We start from the raw sequence: 23,114 nt of genomic DNA, 5'->3' as shown, positions 1-23,114 counted from the left end.
CTTTATGGGGCACAAATACAGGTGCGATGAAGACAAACATGTCAGTGGAAATTTAAGCACTTTCACATTCTCTATTATTGCTTCCTTCAATTCTGGTGGCTCCCATTTCTCTCTCTCTCTCTAAATTTTATTTTAAAATTTTCCTCTAAATTTCCCACAAAATCCACCAAGAAAAGGCCAATTTCCTCTTTCCTTCTAGCAATTTCCTCTCTCCTTCTATTATCCTTCCACATTTCACATCTCCAAATAAATAAACTAAATATAAAACAATTTCATTAACTCTTCTTTTTCAAAGATTTTGAATACATATAATGAGTCCAAGAATTTGAGTCATTTTCCAGGAATCATCAAATCCTTAGTCTCTGGCTTTTTTTTTCTTTTTTTTTTTAATTCATTTGTTTTGTGACGTTGGGGCATCATTACAGTAAGGTAATTATGATATTTTTTTAAACAGCAGTTTTATTCTATACATCGCTGCAATCTTAATATATTGGGTTTGCCTTTAAAAAACGAAATAATGTCCAAATTTGAACGTGGACCAGACATCTAATGCTAGTTTTATTTTGTATGGGCCACAAAAAATCTGGACGCCATTATTAATTGTTATTAGAAGCTCGGATCCTCTATTATTAGTTGTAAAAAAGAGTCTATATATATCTTTGATATTATAATAAAGTCCAATGAGATCTTTATTATTTTTAGGTACAATAAATGTTTAATGTAAGTTGACACCAAATATTTATAATCTTCTTTTACGTACATAGTGATTTTCCCCCTTTTTTTCCTTTTTTTTTTTTTCGTTTTTTACCACCACTAAGAATAAAGTGTATTAATTTTAGAGTAATGCTAAACAGCCACATTGTGGTCACCCACAATTTACCTAAATAAAAAATAATTTAATTTATTTAACTTATTTTTTAAAATAATAATAAGATTTAGTTATTTTATCGTATTCTCTACATTGTAGTTATTTTTTTACAAATTTTTGGTAACTTTTTTATTTTTATTAAAAAATTTAAAAAAAATACAAAATACAAGATACAAAAAAATAAAAAAAAAAAGTACAATGCAAAAAATATAATTAAATAACTAATCTTATTTTTATTTTAAAAAATAAATTAAATAAATCAAGATTTTTCTTACTATACTAATTTGTGGGTGACCACAATGTGGCTGCATAGATTTATTGTTAATTTTATTGCACCAACATAATTTTGCGGAAAAACATTTAAAGATGAAATGAGTATTGCGTCCACAAATATTTATTCTAATTTTCCACCAAAACTAAAATATTTAAATATTAGCATAAGATAATGAAAATTACACGATGTGGTGTGCCGTGATTAATGTTGATACTTGATAGTGGTACGGAGGATTGAGAATAGTATGTAAAAAACATTAAATTTTGTAAAATAACAGAAATTCTGTAATTATTACTATTTCTACAGTTTTCTACTATTTTTTTACAAAAATAATTCTTTTAAAAAAAAAGAAAAAACACCCACGCGCACGAACTTTCTAAATAACTGAAATCTTCAACCCATTAATTAGAGAAAAAAATATTATGAATTGAGTGCGCTACATGGACTTGTACAATTTTGAAATTAAACAAACATTAATGTTGTAATTTCTCGTTTATTTTAGTATTAGATGAAGCAGAATTCCATTTTAGGTTATACAAATATTATACTCCCTCCGTCCGCCAAAAGTAGACCATTTTTACTATATTGGGCGTCCGCAAAGAGTAGACCACTTTCCTTTTATGGAAATGGTCCCACCACTCACTTTAATCTTTTATCCTTACAAACACTCTTTATTTACAAAAAAACCCACCCCAAATTCAATCTCAACCACACATCTCATAAAGTGGTGGAACCATTTCTCTACTACATCAAAATCATCAACAATTTTATTAAATTCCGTGCCCAATCAAAGTAGTATACTTTTAGCGGACGGAGGGAGTACTAGTATATGATTTATATGATCCATAAATGCGGAACTGATTAGCACGTGGCATGTGGCTGCGAAGATTCTGACAGTCCACTTTGAGAAATGGAAAAATAAAAGGAAAAGTATTCTTTGCTGCTTTGATGGTTGAGTGAGCCCACAACGTGTGAAGCGAACATCACTTCATATCATATCTGCTGTGCGCAGGGCGCATTTTAGATGTCGTATTAAAATCAACGCCATCGTGAAATAAACTTAATTAAGTTGGGTGTAGCAGTTGTCGTGGGACCACCCTCTAAGGAAAGCAAACAACCCTTAAACAGCGCCGATCGAACCACCCCACAGCGTACGTTAGTGCTCCTCTCGATGCATCTATTTTCCTTTTTCCCAACTCACCACTATTTCTTTTTCCATGAACATTTCATTCTTTTTTTTATAATTACTCCCTCCGTCCCATTATTGAAGACACATTTTTCTTATTGGATTGTCCCAATAATAAAGACACATTTCCAAATGAGGAAAGAATTGGGACTTAACAATCATTAATTAATTTATAAAAGTCTAATAAAATCCTAAATCCTTTCTCCCTCTCTTGAATATTCTCACTCATCCTCTCTCTCTCGGCTCTCTTGGCGCCGCCGCTGCCCTGCCGGCGGTATCCACCCTCATCGCGCCCTCTCTCCCTCATCACCGCCGCTGCCCTGCCGAACATCAACCGGACCTCCGCAAGTGTCCCTTGTCTCGCCTCTGTCTCACCCTCTCTCTCTCGGCGCCACCGGTCTCGCCTTTGTCTCGCCCTCTCTCTTTCGGCGCCGGAAGAACAGCAGCAATGAGCCTTCTCCGGTAGAACAGCCGCCACCTGTACCCCTCAGAGGTTTGGGGTGGCAGTGGGTGGACATGGGGGGCGGCGGGGTGGTGGGTGTGCGGCGGAGGACGGCGAGGGCGTGGTTGGAATTCAATTAAATATAAATTCTGGACCAAAAAAAATTTTAATTAAATTAAATAAATTTTTCAAATTTTTTGAAGTTAAAAAAATTAAATTCCAACACAAACATTAAATAAATTCACTAAACTTAAACTAATCAAATACACTAATAATGTGGGCCATAACACTTTTATCACTTAAACTACCTCTCCTTAATCTTCATTATTGGGACGGAGGGAGTACATCAACTATTTTAAGCATTTCAATTATATTTCAATATTCTGATTTCTAGTAAATTCTTTCATCATCCCCGGCCCCTTGGTCCCATAAAAATACGCATAATTATTGGTAACACGTATTGTAATAAATATTTGGTGACTATGATATTTGTGAAAGAATTAGGGCTGGGAATCGGGTCGGGATCGGGTACCCTACCCAAAAAAATCGGGTACCCGGTCCCGATTAAGACGGGAAATCGATACCCGATCCCGAACCTGAAAAAAAATCGGGTACCCTAATACCCGAGTCGGGTATTCGGGTACCCTAATTACCCGATCACAATACACATTGAATTGAGTAATTAAAAAAAAAAGGAAGAAGAAGATTAGAAGAAGCAGAACTGTACCTGGGAGTGGGGACGGCTGGCGGCGCGTCTGCTGGGAGCTCGGAGGCGGCGCAGCTGCTGGGACGACGGAGGCGGCGAGGCTGGGTCGACGGGCTGCGGGCGGAACAGAGGGAGTTGGGCGCCTGGCGGACAGCGGATTGGGCGATGGTCGCGACTCGCAAGAGGACTGCACCGCAGCCGCTGGATCGTGGCGGGCGGCGGGTGGGTCGACGAAGGCCGACGCCGGCGACGTTGGGTCGTCGAGCAAACGGAACAGAGGGATTGAGGGCTGGGCTGGGGCCTGGGGGCGCGGTGGGAGTCGGGACTCGGGAGAACAGGGAGGGAGTAGGTAGGGTTACAGTTCAGTAGTTCACTCATTTGATTTGAAAATTGAAATTAAAGAATTAAAATTTAATTAAATAATTTAATATATATATTTAATAAAAATCGGGTATTTCGGGTATACCCGATCGGGTATCGGGTATACCCGATACCCGATTTTCCCCACCCTAAATACCCGATTCCGAACCCGGTCCCTAATTTTTCGGGTTTAGGGTACCCGATACCCGATTTTTTCGGGTTGGGTATTCGGGTACCCTATATCCGAATCCTATCTTCCCACCCCTAGAAAGAATGAATCTGCTTTTATTAATGAAAGAAAGAATTCAAAAGGTCTTATGAGACGTTCCAAAAGGAAAATAAGTGCATACTTTTATGGCATGGGAGGAACTGAGGAAGTAATATTTTGCGGCAATTAGGAGTTCAAATTTTAATGTTTCATGTCATGTCCAAATTTAAGTTTAATTAAGAGCGTTTAAATCTTATTATTACAATTATTGTCATATGTTGTCAATTTTAAATTACAACTAAAAACTCGAGAGTTTTAACTTCAACGCATCAACTCTCGTCTTAATTCTTTTGATACTTATGAACTTAAGATTGATTAAATACCATTAGTAATTTTACTTTTATATATGTATTTTAAATAAAAGTTTATAAAATCAAGATGGCCAATATGATGAACATGCTGATAATGAAGTAGTAAAAGATAACCATGTTTCACACTTTTGCCGACATAATGAAATAAAAGAGACAAAAAGTATAAATTAGTCACTTTATCTGCATGAAGGTTTAAAATAGTCCATAAATTATTAAATTTTTCTCGTTTATTTGATACCACAATTTTTTTTTTTCCGTGGTGTAAATGAACTCCCGACCTTATAATAAAACAATTATTTCACAATATGTCTATTTTCAGTCTATATAAACTCATGGAGCCAATATATATATTGTCCACTCAATTTCATGCGTATCGGTCGGCGAACGCGCATGAGTTAGCTCAGGCTGCTAAATTTTTGGAGCAAACTGCTGTTTGGACGAAGGATTTTCCTTCATGGCTTTGTGACATTGTAACTGATGATGTTGCTTAATAAAGTGGTTCTTTCTCCCGTAAAAAAAATAAATAAAAAATAATAACAAACACCTATTTATATCTTGTGAAAAAAAAATATCATAAGATTCTGCCGGGTTGCTTGAGAATATAAGGAAACTTACAAGTATATTAAAATTAGAGAAATTTTTTACATACATGTTCATCTATTTAAGTTAAATACTTATTTTCATTAGGAAGAAGTTAAAACACTTATTTACTCATAACACTTTTAATTATTTTATTAAATTCATGTTATATATTCTTAAATATGTAAGAGGGGGGTATATTGAACAAAAAGAGAAGATAATTTGAGATATAATTACACCTAGAAAACAACTTTATGGCCCACTAGTAATAGTGAGAGGATGGAAATTTAGTATATCGTTTGTCTTTAGTGCTTTTTGAGTAATCACGTTTCATAAATTCAATTCATATCTTTATCACATTTTGGTTTGTTTTGGAGTGAAGTAATGGCAATTAGTTTTAGATCCTTTTCACAATTAGTGTTGCCTCATGCTCATGTGCACGATTATTATTGCTTTTTCCTCACCTATTATTCTAAGTGATCTGTCAACATAAAAAAATAATTTTAATAGATTAGGACTATAATGCATATTGCATATATAAATAAATAATAAATACACGCTAAAAAGCATAGTGATTGGGCCCACATCGTCTGGTCGATGATGGCTGAATTGATGTGGAAATCTTAGATGTGGACCCCGCATAATGGGACAGGTTTGTCCCTCTATGTCCAGCACAAAGTACTCTAGTTTTGCTACTATTAGTATTTTACTACTTACTTTTATTATTATTTTAATTTACTTTTGTACAAACTCATTTTGCTTAATAAATTTCGAATCATCACGAAAAGGAAATTATAGGTTACTTATAAAAATTGACCAGTTAAGAAAGTAATAATATGTACATGCCCCTCCATCTCCATCCCCAAATAACTTTCTAAAAGGGAGAAACACAAATTTTAAGATAAAAATATGAAAATTAACGATAAATTAGATATTGAAAATGCTAAAAAGATTTTTAAAAAAGGTAAATGAGGTGTTATTAATAGTGGGATATAATTCAAAAATAAAAAGAAATTTTTTTTGGAGACGATCCAAAAAGTAAAGTTATGAAGTTATTTGGGGTGATATTTTTTTCTCTCTTATACTTCATCCTTATGTTTCATAAATTAGGATGATCAAATTTGCAAAATGAATAAAAAATAAAGAAAAATTAATAATTTTATTCCCCTTTTTGAATTATAAAAAGAAAATAACAAATTAAAAATTTGAATTTTATATAATTCATAAATTTCTTCATAATTCTTGTCACAATTAATGAGATATAAGAGAATAAATAATAACAAAAATGTAAAAAGTAAAATGCTAACATAAATCAACGTGCCTTATAGGAGTAGTAAATTATCTCAAAAAGCGTGTAGCATATCAATATGATAAAAATAATTACAAATACTCCTGGCCAACCGGTTGCACCGTGTAACTGGTTTTCAAAATGACACTATTTCATTCGGGAAATGACATTTGACCATTTTCGAATGACACTACTTCAACATACAAATGACATTTGAAGATTTTCAAGTGTCATTTGTATGTTGAAGTAGTGTAATTTGTTTACTCTATCTTTAAAACTTTTGCAAATTGTATTTTAAAAACAAGTTGTTTGACGCAATGAAGGTTCATAGCACGACCCTCCTAGTTATTACGCACACTTTGCTATTTATTTAGTAAAAAAGTTGGAATATCAATAATTAAGGTTGGGTGGCCTAATTACTTTGACTAAGCTAGCGGTTTATCTCAACGATTTTATTTTTCAATTTCCTTATTCTAGTGCTATTGTGAAAGTGACAGATCATAATGCGATATTATGACTATACTATTATATTATATAAGTCAATACTAGAAGTTGCAAATCTACGTTTTCTAGAATTTCTTTTAAATTCGAATAATCTAAAATGAAACTAGCGACATATTACCAGTCCCACGCTCAATTTTACAACATTTTTTCAGTCAACGTTTCTATCACTTGAATAATTCTGCAAATTTTCAATGGGAAGTAGACTAGAAAGTGCTAAATTAGTAGAGAATTTACCTCTTTTATTTATTTATTTATTTATTAACGTAATGAAGAATATAAAATAATTTATTGTATCCAATAAGAATGGATTCCATTCTAGTGCTAGAAGACTTTTATTCTCACCGTTTGCCGTAAAATATATATGCTCTTCAATTAATTTGTCCAAATTTATTCTCCAACTTTTACGTGTGCATGCTACACATTATCTTTCCATTTTATTATTACTTCAGATCATCTGAACCTATTATTATTATTATTATTATTATATTTCATATATTAAAAAAAAGTTTTATTACAATTACGAGTGAATTGAAGTAATTGATTTACTGGAAAGTTGAAACATATATGGTGTTTGACTCAACCTAAAACACCTTTAGATTGACTTGCCATAGGACAAGGACACTCTAGCAATGGTAAGTTGACCCAAAGTCATCTCTAAAGGAAGATCTTAAAGGGCTTCTAATTGTATCACAAGAAAGCAGTAAAGTAGGATTGAAAACTGTAAAATTAAATTAAAGCTTGGATTTAAAACTTAACTTAAAACTAAACTTAAGAATTATCTAGGCGGAAAAGAATTAAACTAATGTGTGCAATTAAAACTTAAACTTAAAACTTAATCTTAAAATTAACTAGGCATAAAAGAATTAAACTAATGCATAAATAAATTATTAACCCTAGGCAGAATTTAACAATAAAGTAAAATTTGATTATTCTAATTTAACTAAAGCTTGTAAATAAAAACTTAACTAAAAATTAACTAGGAACAAAGCATAAATAAACTATTAAACCTAGGCAGAATTAAAAGCATAAAGTAAAGGCGAGTTGATTTTAAACGCTACTATACTAAGAATTTAAATAACTTTAATTAAAAGCTTCTAATCTAATTTGACATAAACTAAATTGCATAATTGAAAGCAAAGCATAATTTAAATGATGCAAATAAATTAAAGTAAATACGAAATACCATAAAACGTATCGAGAAGCAAATATGTCACTTGATTACAACTCTAAACGAAGAACTAACTAAAACTGAATTGAATGCTAACTAAAACTCGAAACTAAAGAACTATGAAAAACGAGAATTAAACTAAAGATTGTTTGATTGCCTACGGCCGAAGCTACTCTTGATCTGAATGCTGAAAGATTATTTCTCATGAAGAACATTAAGCCCTATATATAGACTACCCGATCAACCCTAAAAACCCTCAAAACGGCCCATCAAAACTGGGCTTAAAAGATAAGCATCAAGCAGCGTGTGCGTACAGGGGATTGCACTGGATAACTTGCTCAGCAAGTCTTGACAGCTCTGGCGAGTTATGGCAGAGCTGGCGAGTTATGGTAGAGCTGGAAGTCTGCTCTGTAGAAGTAATCAGCTCTGGATAAGGGGATTGCCAGCTCTAGAAATGTTCAGCTTTGGATACGTCGACTCTAGAAATGTAAGTTCAGCTCTGGCATATGAAATTCAGCTCTGGCTTGAAATTGTTGGCTCTGGCTCTGACACGGGAAATCCACTCTGACGAATGGACTTCAGCTCTGTCAGCTCTGGCGAGGCAACAGAGTATGCGGAGTCAGCGCTGGCACCACTTTAAGCCCAAAATACCAATTTTTTGATCCAAAAACTCCAATTTAGCATTCTTCCTCCTGTTTTCTCAAAAGCTCCTACAAAGCATTAACAAACTCATAAATGCACCAACTTCCAGAATATTTAGCTCAAATATAGCACAATCCAACCCCCAAATTAAGAACAATTAGGCATAAATCAGTGTTTAATAGTTTATTGAATTTATGTTTAATAGTATCTAATATCAAATGAATATTTCATCCAAAAATAAAGATAAAATAAAAGATATAATAAATGAATTTCTAAGATATGATTGAAGTGAAGGAAGCAACTTTCCATTGCTTTGAAGTCTTGCATATGCTATCCTTGTGGAAAAGCATGTTAAGAATTTATATTATTACCCATTCCGTTTTTATTGGTAAAGTTGTTAAATTTAAAAGATTAGTCGTAACTTGCTCACACCTTATTTTCTATATAATATTTTGACGCTTACAAATTTCTTCTAATTGACTAGCACTTTCATCACTCTTTCTTCTTTTAAACATTTTTCAAATTATTCCACTAAATTCTTCCTTCGTTTCTATTGCCCAATTGATTATTGATAAATGATAATGGGAAAACGAGGATTGGCATATGCTCCCATTTAATAATCTTTGTCACATTATTTCTTCAGGTATTTATGAATCAAATCTAATTCGATTCAATAATATATATACGAGAGAGAGATGACAATGACTTGAGTTTAAATCCAGACTAACGGAATGATCATATTTAATTTAAGTGGTCAAGTTCATTTTTGTTTGTAAGGAGATGGTTCTTATAATTAATTAACAAAGGCCGACATAATCAAATTCTAATCAGACAAGTTCTAACTTTGATTTTTTTTTTCTTTGTTTCGAAGTAGATAAGTTGTAACTTTCGAAACACATTAATTAATCTCCAAATCTCTCCATGAATATTTCAAAGTTAAAAAAGAAAAAACATGAAGATGAGAAATAGTGTATCCTCCCCTAACAATATTATGGGGGTGTTGTGTTGGAGAGAGAAGAGTTAAATCACAGAAACAAAAAAAGGACAATAAAGAAAAGTGAAATACATTGATATGAAATAAGAGTATGAGAAAGAGAAAAGAAGAAGACAAATAATTGAGAATTAGATGGCACAATTATAATGGCGTTGATCCGAAACCAAGAATAGACATCATCATGAAAATGCCAACCTAACAAAAACCCCACATTTTTATCTCCGAAAATCTGCCGTGTACAGCCGATGATTTTGACAACCGAAAGCTCAAGAATTTATTGTTCAATTATACCTATTCCCACTCTTGGGTCCCCTACCCCCACCCCCACCCCCACCCACCCCTCAAGAATTGACCCAACCAAAGAATCCCAGTATTGTTGGCCCATGTTTGTTTCTGTACAGATTTGTGATGAGAGCTTTTGTGGGCCCAATAGAAAGTGATTGCACAAAAAGTTGTCCACTTTGCACATTTATTCCCATATTCCCATTTGCTTAGGTAGATCATATGTGAAAGTGGACAAAACCAGGCAATGAATAAATTGACCCCTATAATAGGGGGTGGGGTGGGGTGGGGGGAGGGGACCCTAGTGGGTGGGGGATTCAACCTTTTATGGTTTTGGGGACACATACAAATCTTAGCCCATTCTCTTTCTTTGAGATGATTTTTTTTTGTTGTTGCTGCTTCTCCATTGGATTGTGATAGTGATGTAACCATTTCTTGGTGTAGTTGTGTTGTGATGAAATTGCATTGTATGTGGACATTATATGTAACTATAGTGATAGGGCATTTAGTGGTGTAATTAAACTATTTTCTTTTTCGTAATGGATTTGCTGAATTCAAAGACAAATAAGTTAATATGATATGACGTATAAAATTGGTCCTTCCAAATACTTAATACTCGAGTTAGAGAAAACGCTCCCAACTCCCCATAATTCATGGATCTTTATAGACAAAATTGACTAAAGGTATAGATATATATATTTTGAGAGAGGGAGAGAGATAAAAGGTAGGTTCTTCAACTTTCATATTCTTTTAAGTGAAGAAAAATGAATGGACCCTCCAAGAACTGTGTCTTGATGGCTTTAAAATTGAGGAGCAAAAGTGGATTGGAGGTAAAGGCAAAGGCATTTTTAGTTTACCCATTCAAAGTGGGAATCCAAAACCCCAACTAAGAAGAATGATTGGGAAAAAGCAATATCTTGAAAAGCAAATCATACTTCTCAAATCCACAGCATTTTCTTGACAGTCTGGTTGGTCCACACATCATATTCCACCACCAAAACACACACACACATATGTATATATACATGTGTATGTATATGTACATAGTGGAAACCCAACTCTTCATCTTTTTTTTTTTTTGATCGGTCAAAGTCATGTTAGATGTTAGTAGTTAGTACCCCCATCCACTCCAAGAACCACCTTATCTCTCCATTCACCAAACTCCACCTTATATCTCCAATCACCAATTCGTTCCCAAGAGGGATCGAACCCGGGTCACTTCACTTAAGTGAGGACCCGGTGGCCAGTGGGCTAAGCCCAACTCTTCATCTATCTTTGGTACCATGATTACGCCTACCTTTTCATAGTACAAAGTACTACACAAATCCTGTTACACCAACATCATAACAATATCAATATGTCTTAGTGGAATTGATATTTTTCCACATTCTTTTTGAACCAAAAGAGATAATGATAGAAAAAAGATATTCTAGTAGAAAAAGAGGAGAGTAGTGGACTCCCAATAGCACCATGCATAACTTCAATAACACTTTTATTTTCTTTTTCTACTTTGTGGAGGAATATGAATCCAAGATAGTGCTATTTTTACTATAAAAATAAAGTTCATAGGTGAGAGATCAAGAATGTTGCCTTTGCTGGGTATCTGGATAGACCAACTTTTTCTTTTCCCCCCAACGTTTTCCACTTTTTTTTTTTTAATTGCTAAACTTTTTATTAATTTTTTTAGCCGCAAAGTGATTTGATATTAGGCAAGTTTTTTTAATTGATAAAAATGTTAGGGAAGTTTATTCTCTCACTCTCTCATGATGGGCCTTACTGGTACAACAATATATATAGAGCCTAGTAAATGCTTATTATGGACCCTTTACTATATTAGGCCTTTAAATTCAATTCAATGAGGGCCTGTTAATCAATACTTGGGACTCATAGAATGGGCCCAGATGATGACTTACTCTACCCATCTATAAATATTTAGCATTAGCACAACTCGAGTTTATTATCAGATGGTATGCTCCATTAACTTACGTTCTCATCTATTTTTATTTCATTTTTTATAACTTCGTAATATAATGATAACTAGTATATAATCTGTCAAAATTCGACCAGACTTTAAATTATAATTTAAATTATTTTTATATAATATAATTATCTTTTAATTAATTTAATTTGATGTAATAGAGTTCACACTATTCTAGTCTCAACTATATTCGTCAATCAAATGTTAACTTTTTGCTAGAATAATAAAAATACCTTTTATATAAATTTTGTTTAATTTTTCTATATTTACGGATAAGAATTAATTTAAGATCACATTTGTCATCTAAGCATCATCTCATCTCAAGTCTGTAAGACCAGATGATCATCAAGAACTCGAAAGACGATATCTGACTTTGAACACCAAACTTCTGAGCATTATCTTGTCTGGACCATAAACTACTATACCTGACTTAATGCGTTAATCATTTGTATTTTATGCTTTAAACTAGTACATCCGCCCGTGCGATGCACGACGAGTATCAAAATTAAATAATATTTTTAGAAATAAATAAATAAATAAATAAAATTATTAAACGGGAACAAAATATAAGCAAATGTGAATTTTTTTTGTAAAATAAAATAATCCACACCATTTACACAATAAATAATATGAAGCTAAAAATATATAAATTTTAACTTTGTACTTTCAATAGTATGATTTCCAGAACTGATGACAAACATAACCATAATTTTATTGGAATATATAGTAAAGATGGTACATGTTGACAATATTTATTCTTCAAGTAAGAATGTACAACATCTTTCATATGCCAAATAAGAATTTTTGAGCAATCACAGCTTGTTGGGTGTAAGGTCACTACAAATATGTGGTGCTTAAAATATTAGCTCATAGTCTCTTGCAATTGTTTCTTCAAGAACTGGAGAACATAATATTCCTATATTTTCTAATTCTTTGAATTGACACTTTACCTGTGTTGGGGATGAATCCGACAATTACGGAAGCGACGTCGGTCACGTCTGGATCGACGGGCACTAGCAACCTGAGACCACAAATAACGTTAGAGCCCTCCGAAGAGCACCGGTGGGGGTGTCGATGGAAGGGCCTCCGACGCTCAAGTCAGTGAATGAATATGAATATTTATTGTAAAAAACGCAGCTGAAATGAATAAATGATCAAGGGAAAATAATAATAAATGGAATATCCGGGAGATCGGGGTTTCCCGGAAGTTGAATCAAAGCTGACGAGCGATGTTGAATAAGGGGCGACCAACGTCTGAACTAGCGGGGCTAGTCAAACAATCGGCACCTTTGAAAGTTGAGAGCGTGGAGACGGAACGGTAGAGCAGGGGGGGCCGGAGATAGCGAGAGTACGTGATCGTAAGTATCAGTATGAATGTTAATGACGGCGTGCCATGATTGTGTTAGTGAAGTAGTATATATAGGTCATGAAGCTGCGGAGGGGTGACTAGGGTTAGGGTTTGTTGGGATATTCCTTGAAACCCTAACGGTTCCGACTTCTTCGGAATCCACCTGCTGTAACCTTCGTTTTACCTAGTCACCCATGTTGACTAGGTTTTCGTAAGTTTATAATCCAGTTTGTATACTTTCGTGTTGAAATGTTTACTATGGCGCTGCTGCCAGAGCAGAGGGATCGCGCCTCTGCCAGAGCAGAGAAATCATGCCGCTGCCAGAGCAGAGGGATCGCGCCTCTGCCAGAGCAGAGAGATCATGCCGCTGCCAGAGCAGAGGGATCGCGCCTCTGCCAGAGCAGAGAGATCATGCCGCTGCCAGAGCAGAGGGATCGCGCCTCTGCCAGAGCAGAGAGATCATGCCGCTGCCAGAGCCGAGAGATCGCTCTAGGCAGAGTCAGAGTTGCCAAGGCAGATTCGAGCTGGGCAGTCGAGCGCTGCCGGGCAGGGCTGGGCTGGTCAGTCGGATTTTGTCCACTACAGTTTGTCCCCCACTCCATAGTTGGAATTTTTTCAACTAGGGAGTGCAATTTAACTTGTATAGGGTGCGCATAGTGAGCAAGGCGTTGCCCTTTTCTTTGATTCCCGGCAGTTCGCGTGAAACGGGCGAGCCAGAAAAACGTGGAATTAAATGGTCGGGGTGACATAACACTGGGCGTCCTAGACCTGCGGCACTTTCAGAGGCCCAAAATGTATCTAATGGCGTTGGACGTTACGGTGGTGATGAGTCATAAATGAATAGATATAGAATCAATCGGTGAATTGTTGTTGAACCGCGAATTGTACATGGCTATTTATAAACCCATGCTGGGGGTAAAATAGTAAATTCGTTGCTAAAACATGCGCCTCGCGTGGTCGAGGGCATAAGAGTAAATTTGTCCCTAGGCGGGAGATTTCCCCGCTCTTTCGGTGATCTCTCCGGCGAAGGCCATTTCTCTGACAAGAGCTATTCCTCTGGCGAAGACCATTTCTCTGGCAAGAGCCGCTTCTCTGGCGAAGGCTATTTCTCTGGCGAGGGCCATTTCTCTGGCGAAAGCCATTTCTCTGGCGAGAGCCATTCTTAAGAGTCGTTTCTCTGGCGAAGGCCATTTCTCTGGCATGAGCCATTTCTCTGGCTAGAGCCATTCTTAAGAGCCGTTTCTCTGGCGAAGGCCATTTCTCTGGCGAGGGCCATTTCTCTGGCAAGAGCCATTTCTCTAGCGATGCGAAAAAATTTTCAGTTTGGGAGAGGCGCGCTTTGCGCTGATGGACACGACGGGTCTTTATCTCAGGTTTTGCGTGAAACGGGCTTGTGCCTTGTATATGTAAGTTCTTCCCCCCATTTAGACTTAGTTGTTGAAACTTAATTCTAAATTCAGGACGTTCGGGGTGGGACGGGCTTGCGTCTTTTACATGAAGTTTTCTTCCCCCTCATTTAGACTTAGTTGTTTAAACTCAAGGCTAAATGCAATATATGCGGGGTGATACGGGCTTGCGCCTTTTACATTTAAAGTTTCCTCCCCCATTTAGACTTAGTTGTTTAAACTTAAGGCTAAATGCAATATATGCGGGGTGATATGGGCTTGCGCCTTTTACATTTAAAGTTTTTTCCCCCATTTAGACTTAGTTGTTTAAACTTAAGGCTAAATGCAATATATGCGGGGTGATATGGGTTTGCGCCTTTTACATTTAAAGTTTTTCCCCCCATTTGGACTTAGTTGTTTAAACTTAAGGCTAAATGCAATATGTGCGGGGTGATATGGGCTTGCGCCTTTTACATTTAAAGTTTTTTCCCCCCTGGGTGTGGAGGGGGAGGTGACATAACAAGAGTCATTCCTCTGGCAAGTGTGATTTCTCTGGCGAGAGCCGCTTATCTGGCGAAGGCTATTTTTCTGGCAATGGCCGCTTATCTGGCGAAGGCTATTTTTCTGGCGATGGCCACTTCTCTGGCGAGGTGTGTAGGGGAAGGGGGGGCTGCGCTCCTTAGAGCTGCCTACATACCCAATTAAGGGATCAAGCCCGAATGTAGTTCTGACCTGCATAGAAAGGTCAGTAATTGTAGTGGATGATATGGGTCTCGGAAGACCTTATTGAAATAAAGTGAAATTTGTAGAGTTTAGGGTCAAGCGTGGTACTGCTTGAGATGTAGGGCGTTCCAACTGTTGTTGATTTCACGCCCGTCTGTTGCTTGTAGCCTATAGGCTCCATGTCCGATCACCTTGGTGACCAAGTAGGGTCCTTCCCAGTTCGGGGCTAGCTTGCCAGCCCCTGCTTCCTTGGTATTCTGGAATACCTTGCGAAGTACCCAATCGCCCGGTTTGAAGGTTCGTGTGCGAGTGTTCTTGTTGTAGTGTCGAGCAATACTTTGTTGATATGAGGCTATTCTTATGCTTGCCTTATTCCTCTTCTCGTCGAGCAGGTCGAGCTCGTGGCACATGGCTTCATGGTTGTCGTGGTCTGTGGTAAACTCATACCTAGCAGTATGCACTTCGCTCTCTGTGGGGATGACTGCTTCCATTCCATAAGCGAGGGAGAAGGGGGTTTCTCCCGTCGAGGTTCTTGTGGTTGTCCGGTAAGACCATAGGACGCCGGGTAGTTCATCTGCCCATTTCCCCTTCGCCTTCTCCAATCGTTTCTTGAGTGTGTTCATGATGGTCTTGTTGGATGATTCAGCTTGCCCGTTGGCTTGTGGGTATCTTGGCGTTGAGAAGCTTAGCTTGATGTTCCAAAACCTGCAAAAATCTTGAAAGTCTGTGCTTATAAATTGGGACCCGTTGTCCGTGACGATCTCCTTGGGCACCCCATACCTGCATATAACATTCTTCCAGATAAAACCTTTTACCTCTTTATCCCTAACCTGGTGAAAAGAATCTGCCTCGATCCACTTGGTGAAGTAGTCCGTCACGGCTAACATGCAGACTTTTTGCCCAGGGGCAATGGGTAGTTTGCCTACGATGTCCATCCCCCATTTCATGAAGGGCCATGGAGAAGTGATAGCTTTTAGTGGCTCTGGGGGTAAGTGGGAGACTTGGGCAAATCGTTGGCACTTATCGCATCTCTTGACATAGTCCGCTGAATCGGCTTTCATGATGGGCCAATAATATCCACTAGTCAGGGCTCGATGGGCGAGGCTTCTTCCACCCGAATGATTGCCGCATTCCCCCTCATGTAGCTTGGAAAGGACATATCTTGCCTCTGCATGGTTAATACATCTCAAGTATGGACCATTGTAAGAGCGTTTATACAATTTACCTCGAATAATAGAGAATCGGGCTGCTTGGGCTTTGAGTCGGCGGGCTACATTTCTATCATCTGGAAGTGTGTCTTGCGCTAAGTAATCCATTATTGGGGTCATCCAGGTTGGTTCGGCTGACACTTCATGGACTTGTTCCTCCTTATCCTTTTGAGTCGCTGGCCATTGGAGGCAGGTTATCTGAATGACCTTTGGTTGTGTGGTCTGGATGGATGACCCTAAGTTGGCCAATGCGTCGGCATGGCTATTGTCCCCTCGTGGAACTTGGCTCAAGGTGAACTCCTCAAAGCTCAACTGTAACTCTTTTGTTTTGCCCAGATAGGCTATCATTTTGGCGTCCTTGGCTTGATAGGATCCTTGCATTTGATTGACCACAAGCTGGGAGTCGCTGAAGACATTGATTCGTTTGACCTCCATTTCCTTGGCCAATTCAAGTCCAGCCAGCATTACCTCATACTCCGCCTCGTTGTTGGTTGCCTTGAATTGACACCGAATTGATTGTTCGACCATGTCGCCTTGAGGTGAAATAAGGACCAAGCTAAGTCCACTTCCCCTCATATTGCTGGACCCGTCAACATATAGTTTCCACGTTCTAGTTTGATCGGGCTCTTTCCGTCAGATAGCATAACTCTTTGTCGGCCTGTATAATAAGGTTAGGTGCAAAGTCAACAACAAAATCGGCTAATACCTGAGATTTAAGTGCGGTCCGTGGTTTGTATGTGATGTCGTATTCACTCAACTCCATTGCCCACTTTGTCAATCGACCGGATAGTTACGTAGTGGCGACTACGATCGGATGGCATTGGAAGTACGGACGTAACTTTCTGGCTGCATGGACCAGTGCGAGGGCCAGCTTCTCTAGCTGGCTGTATCAGGTCTCTGCATCAAGTAGTGACTTGCTCACGTAGTAGATTGGTGACTGTTTTCCCTCTTCCTCTCTGACCAACACGGCGCTGACGGCTGTATCAGAGACGGCCAGATACACCAACAAAGTCTCGTGATTATTTGGTTTTGCAAGTAATGGCGGGCTAGTCAAGTACTGCTTGAGCTGCTTTAGGGCTTCCTCACATTCCTCAGTCCACTCGAACATTTTTGACTTCCTCAGAGTGTTGAAGAAGATGTGGCATTTTTCGGACGATCTTGAAATGAAGCGGCTTAAAGCGGCTATCCTCCCCGCTAGTTTTTGGGCGTCTTTCACGCAGGTGGGGGAAGGAATTCTCTGGATCGACTCGATTTGAGCCGGGTTTGCCTCTATTCCCCGCTGGGTGACCATATAACCTAGGAACTTTCCTGCATTGACACCAAAGGAACATTTAGTAGGATTTAGCTTCATATTGTATTTTCTAAGAATCTCAAATGTCTCCCTCAAATGATCAATGTGGTCCCTCGCGCGGATGGACTTAACCAGCATGTCATCGATGTAGACTTCCATTGTTTGGCCCAGCAAGCTTGCAAACATCCGATTGACCAGACGTTGGTACGTTGCTCCTGCATTCTTCAATCCGAATGGCATATACTTGTAGCAAAATAACGCTACGCTGGTCATGAAGGCCGTCTTCTCCTCATCATCAGGGTGCATCCGGATTTGATGGTATCCCGAGTATGCGTCCATGAAACTCATCAATTCGTGGCCTGCTGTCGCGTCTACTAGCATGTCGATGTGTGGAAGTGGGAACGAGTCTTTCGGGCATGCCTTATTGAAGTCCGTGAAGTCGATGCAGACCCGCCATTTGTCATTCTTTTTCTTGACTACCACCACGTTTGCGACCCATTCGGGATAGTGGACCTCCCGAATCAGTCCATTCTTGAGGAGCTTCGTGACTTCATCATTCACTACTTGGTTCCTCTCTGGTGCAAACTTTCTACATTTTTGCTTCCTCGGTGGGTAGCCCGGGGTGACCTGTAACCTGTGAACAATGATACTAGGGTCAATTCCTGTCATGTCCTCATGGTACCAAGCGAAACAATCGTAATAATCAGATAGGAAATTGATAAGCTTCTCTCTGAGCTCTGGTTCGAGTTGTGCTCCAATCCGGACTTTGTGGTCTGGAAAGCTCGCATTAATTTGAACTTCATCTATCTCCACCGTCTCCTCCTCGATCAGGCTGCGTGGTCTCTTCGTTTGTGCAGCTCGATTAAAATGCCCCGTCTGGTGACTCATGAAATGAGGGCACTGCAGGTTTTGATTTCTCTGCTCTGCAGATTTCGACTTCTCTGCTCTGCAGACTTCGACTTCTCTGCTCTGCAGATTTCGACTTCTCTGCTCTGCAGACTTTGATTTCTCTGCTCTGCAGACTTCGACTTCTTTGCAGCTCCGTGTGTTGACTCATGTCTTGAGTGCACTGTAGGGTATGATTTGGGTGTTCCTCTTTATTTGCCTTTGAATGGGACAGAGCTTCTTGCTGTAATTGCTATAAGGACGGGCTTTTTGCTTTCATAGTGGTTTGGTAGCTGGAGTCCTTCTGTTCTCCCTTGATCTCCTTAACTCCCCACTTGGTTGAGAATCGTATGACTTGATGATAGGTGGATGGCACTGCTTCCATTCCGTGGATCCATGGATGGCCTAGGATGACGTTGTATGCTGACGGGGCGTCTACCACGAGAAACCTAGTGGAAAGGTTGACTCCCTCTGCGTAGACGGAAAGATCGATCTCCCCTACAGTAGTCGTACTCTCGCCACTGAAGCCAACGAGTACGGCCGCTTTCTTGATTAGTTTGGACTCGTCCAAACCCATCTACCTGTATGCACTGCAAAACAGAATATTGGCAGAGCTACCATTGTCTATTAGCACACGCTTTGTTAAACAGTTAACAATATAAATGGAAATAACTAAAGCATCATGATGGGGGTGTAGAAGCTTGTCTGATTCGGATGTTGCAAAGCTGATAGTTAGGGTTGGATCCGTTGGTCCAGCTTTGCCGGAAGGCGGAGCCCCTGATTTGCTTGATTTAGCCTGTCTGGCGTGTCTCTTGGCGGCTGAATGGGTGATTCCGCTGACTTCGGAGCCTCCGGATATCACGTTTACAGTTCTCTCATGGTGTGGCGGGTCTGGTGGGCTGTCGTCTCTGTGTTTCTCTTGTCTATCCCTTCCTTGTTGTAGGGTAAGCTTGCCCTTTTCGGTTAGGTAATCGGTGAGGTAGCCTTGGTTTAGTAGGTGGGCCACTTCCAATCTGAGGGCGATGCAATCCTCAGTCCGATGCCCATGGTCTGCATGGAACTCACACCACTTGGACCTGTCCCTCTGGTCGGTTGGGGCCCTCATCCTCTCTGGCCATTTGACCTTGTTGCCCAGATTCCTCAGTGCTTCAACTGCTTCGGCGGGGGAGATGGATAGGGCATATTCTGGAATCTTTGCTTTCTCGCGGGGGCGTGTGTCGGGTGCCCTATCGTACTCATCCCTTCCTCTGTTTTGTCGATAAGGCGGATACGGTTCAGCACGTCTGTCACGACCTGACCTCCTGTCCACCCGGTGGTCTCTTTCGGGTCTACTAGGTGGGAAGGCCCTCTGCATGTTGTATTGGTCTTCCTCCCACTTAATCTGTGCCCACGCCTGAATCAACACGTCCTCCATGGACTTGCACGGATACTTGGTGAGAGTTTTATAAAGATCCGAGCCGGGCAATAGTCCCTTGCGAAAAGCGGTGATAGCGGTTTGCTCGCTACAGTTGGTGATTGACACCTTCTCCTTGTTGAAACGTCCAATGTAGTCTCGAAGTGGTTCTCCATGCCTTTGGACAATGGCGTACAAGTCCTCCGAGATCTTCTCTAATTTCCTGCTACTTGCATACTGTTGGACAAAAATATCAGTTAGTTGGGCAAAAGAGCTAATAGAGTTATTTGGGAGATTCGTATACCACTGGAGGGCCGGTCCTATTAGACTAGAACCGAACCCCTTACACATGCATGCCTCCCTCATGTCACGAGGGATAGCCACGGTGAACATTCTCTGGCGGTATTGAGCTATGTGGTCGTCTGGATCGGATGCGCCGTCGAACATCTTCATATGTGGAAAGTTAAACTTTCTGGGCATTTCCACCAAGGCTATCTCATCCACGAACGGAGAGTCAGCGTAGCAACTCTCTGCACTCTTCTTGATCGGGGCCGGGACTCCTGGGATTCGTTGGATGATGGCTTCCATGTCTGCCAATCTTCTGGCCAGGACGGGGTCCATACTCTGTTGGATGCCCCGCATGCCGTGTCAGCCCTGCTCGACCAGAGGTGGTTGATCGTGAGTTCCGCCATTCTGGCCCACTGGGCCTGCTCGCCTTGGCCCATCCGGTTGGCCCGTTGGGGCGTCACGCAGGAAGTCATCTTCAGGGGCGATTCAGGTCCGACCCGTTAAGGTTGACTGACCTATTCCCCCGGTCGTCAGGTTGGCCTGGGTGAGGGCCCATGTTGCGTTTGTCCCTATTGTTCCGGGCGTCCGATCTAGGGTGCGTGTTTTACCTGCATTCACAAGAAGGGTATCCGGGTTAGCATGGGTAGTCTCCGATCTATTGTTCCTTACCGATGATGAAGGTCATCTGGGTTGATCTCAGTTCCATGGGGTGTGAGCGGGACATCCTCTATGTCCACCATGGAGTTGACGGGAACTCGGAATCGGGTATTACGGAGTGTTTGGATTTGAGGAGGTTCTGGATCTGGGTGAAAGCATTCAACCGAGCGAGTAGTTCCGCATTCTGTTTTTCCAGTAAGAGCCTACTCTCTCGTTCTTGCGTAATTTGGTCGGCCAAAGCGGAGATCCGGGCATTCACCTCCACTTGGGCAAGCAACTCCGATTAGGTTGAACCCAGTTGATCTGTGACGTTGTTCGGATCGTGAGCGTCAAATTGTTGGAGATGAATCCGACAATTACGGAAGCGACGTCGGTCACGTCTGGATCGATGGGCACTAGCAACCTGAGACCACAAATAACGTTAGAGGCCTCCGAAGAGCATCGGTGGGGGTGTCGATGGAAGGGCCTCCGACGCTCAAGTCAGTGAATGAATATGAATATTTATTGTAAAAAATGCAGCTGAAATGAATAAATGATCAAGGGAAAACAATAATAAATGGAATATCCGGGAGATCGGGGTGTCTCGGAAGTTGAATCAAAGCTGACGAGCGATGTTGAATAAGGGGCGACCAACGTCTGAACTAGCGGGGCTAGTCAAACAATCGGCACCTTTGAAAGTTGCGAGCGTGGAGATGGAACGGTAGAGCAGGGGGGGCCGGAGATAGCGAGAGTACGTGATCATAAGTATCAGTATGAATGTTAATGACGGCGTGCCATGATTGTGTTAGTGAAGTAGTATATATAGGTCATGAAGCTGCGGAGGGGTGACTAGGGTTAGGGTTTGTTGGGATATTCCTTGAAACCCTAACGGTTCCGACTTCTTCGGAATCCACCTGCTGTAACCTTCGTTTGACCTAGTCACCCATGTTGACTAGGTTTTCGTAAGTTTATAATCCAGTTTGTATACTTTCGTGTTGAAATGTTTACTATGGCGCTGCTGCCAGAGCAGAGGGATCGTGCCTCTGCCAGAGCAGAGAAATCATGCCGCTGCCAGAGCAGAGGGATCGCGCCTCTGCCAGAGCAGAGAGATCATGCCACTGCCAGAGCAGAGGGATCGCGCCTCTGCCAGAGCAGAGAGATCATGCCGCTGCCAGAGCAGAGGGATTGCGCCTCTGCCAGAGCAGAGAGGTCATGTCGCTACCAGAGCCGAGAGATCGCTCTAGGCAGAGTCAGAGTTGCCAAGGCAGATTCGAGCTGGGCAGTCGAGCGCTGCCGGGCAGGGCTGGGCTGGTCAGTCGGATTTTGTCCACTACAACATGTAAATTAGATATTTTCTTTTTAATACTTCTCGTGAAATAAAATAAAAACAATACTTTCACCAAGCTGGAAAAATTGAGACTTCATTAGAGAATCAAAGAAATATAGAAGCAGCCATTAATTACTTCCAATCATCCTGATGCAGATTTCTTGCATTGACACCTTATATAACATCAAATTAAGAAAAATCAAACCATAAAAACTCCAAAAGAACACAATTCAAGTACTAATATATTCCGATTTTGTGCATATCCCAGAAATTTAACCACAATGACTTTCTTCCAATACACACAACAAACACGTACAGACACATATGTATGTATGGGTGAATTTTTTTGTATACTTTGTATAGCTTATTTTGTAATCTATTTTTCATTACTCAAAAGCCCTTAGAAATCAATTTCACATAATCTTTGAATTGCTCCATAAATCTTTTCATCTATTCTCATTTGCTCCAGAACTAAAATCACCCATACACACAGATCAAATAGGATACACAATCGACTAAAGCAGCGCTTGTGTTGCAAATTCAAAAGATCTAAAGTAAATGTTATTTTAAGCATTAATTCACCAAAACGAAGTTGCGAAAAATTAAGAAAATTACAGCTGGGGAAGAACAATATCTGATGAATAGCTAGAACCATATTGTTCACCAATGAGGCGCGCAGTGGGGTCGTCAGAGTCGTACTCTTGATTGAGGCAAATTATGTAGTGACGCGTCTCGATCTGGCTGGTGAGATCGCATTGTAGATGGCGAAGGAACATTTAT

The 23,114-nt window shown here is 39.9% G+C and overlaps 1 protein-coding gene across 1 annotated transcript; it reads right to left on the bottom strand.

Annotated features, from left to right (window-relative positions):
- Positions 1 to 19,267: 19,267 nt before the first annotated feature.
- Positions 19,268 to 20,725, bottom strand: LOC131025742 (uncharacterized). The gene is made up of 2 exons (XM_057955529.1): positions 20,441 to 20,725; positions 19,268 to 20,320 (listed from the first exon to the last, which is right to left on the bottom strand). Exons 1-2 carry the CDS (start codon positions 20,723 to 20,725, stop codon positions 19,268 to 19,270), a joined length of 1,338 nt encoding a protein of 445 aa, XP_057811512.1.
- Between the last annotated feature and the right edge of the window lie 2,389 nt (positions 20,726 to 23,114).

This window comes from Salvia miltiorrhiza, chromosome 5, assembly GCF_028751815.1.
Source record: "Salvia miltiorrhiza cultivar Shanhuang (shh) chromosome 5, IMPLAD_Smil_shh, whole genome shotgun sequence".
Classification (NCBI taxonomy): Eukaryota; Viridiplantae; Streptophyta; class Magnoliopsida; order Lamiales; family Lamiaceae; genus Salvia; species Salvia miltiorrhiza.
This window is presented reverse-complemented; position numbering and strand designations above follow the sequence as displayed.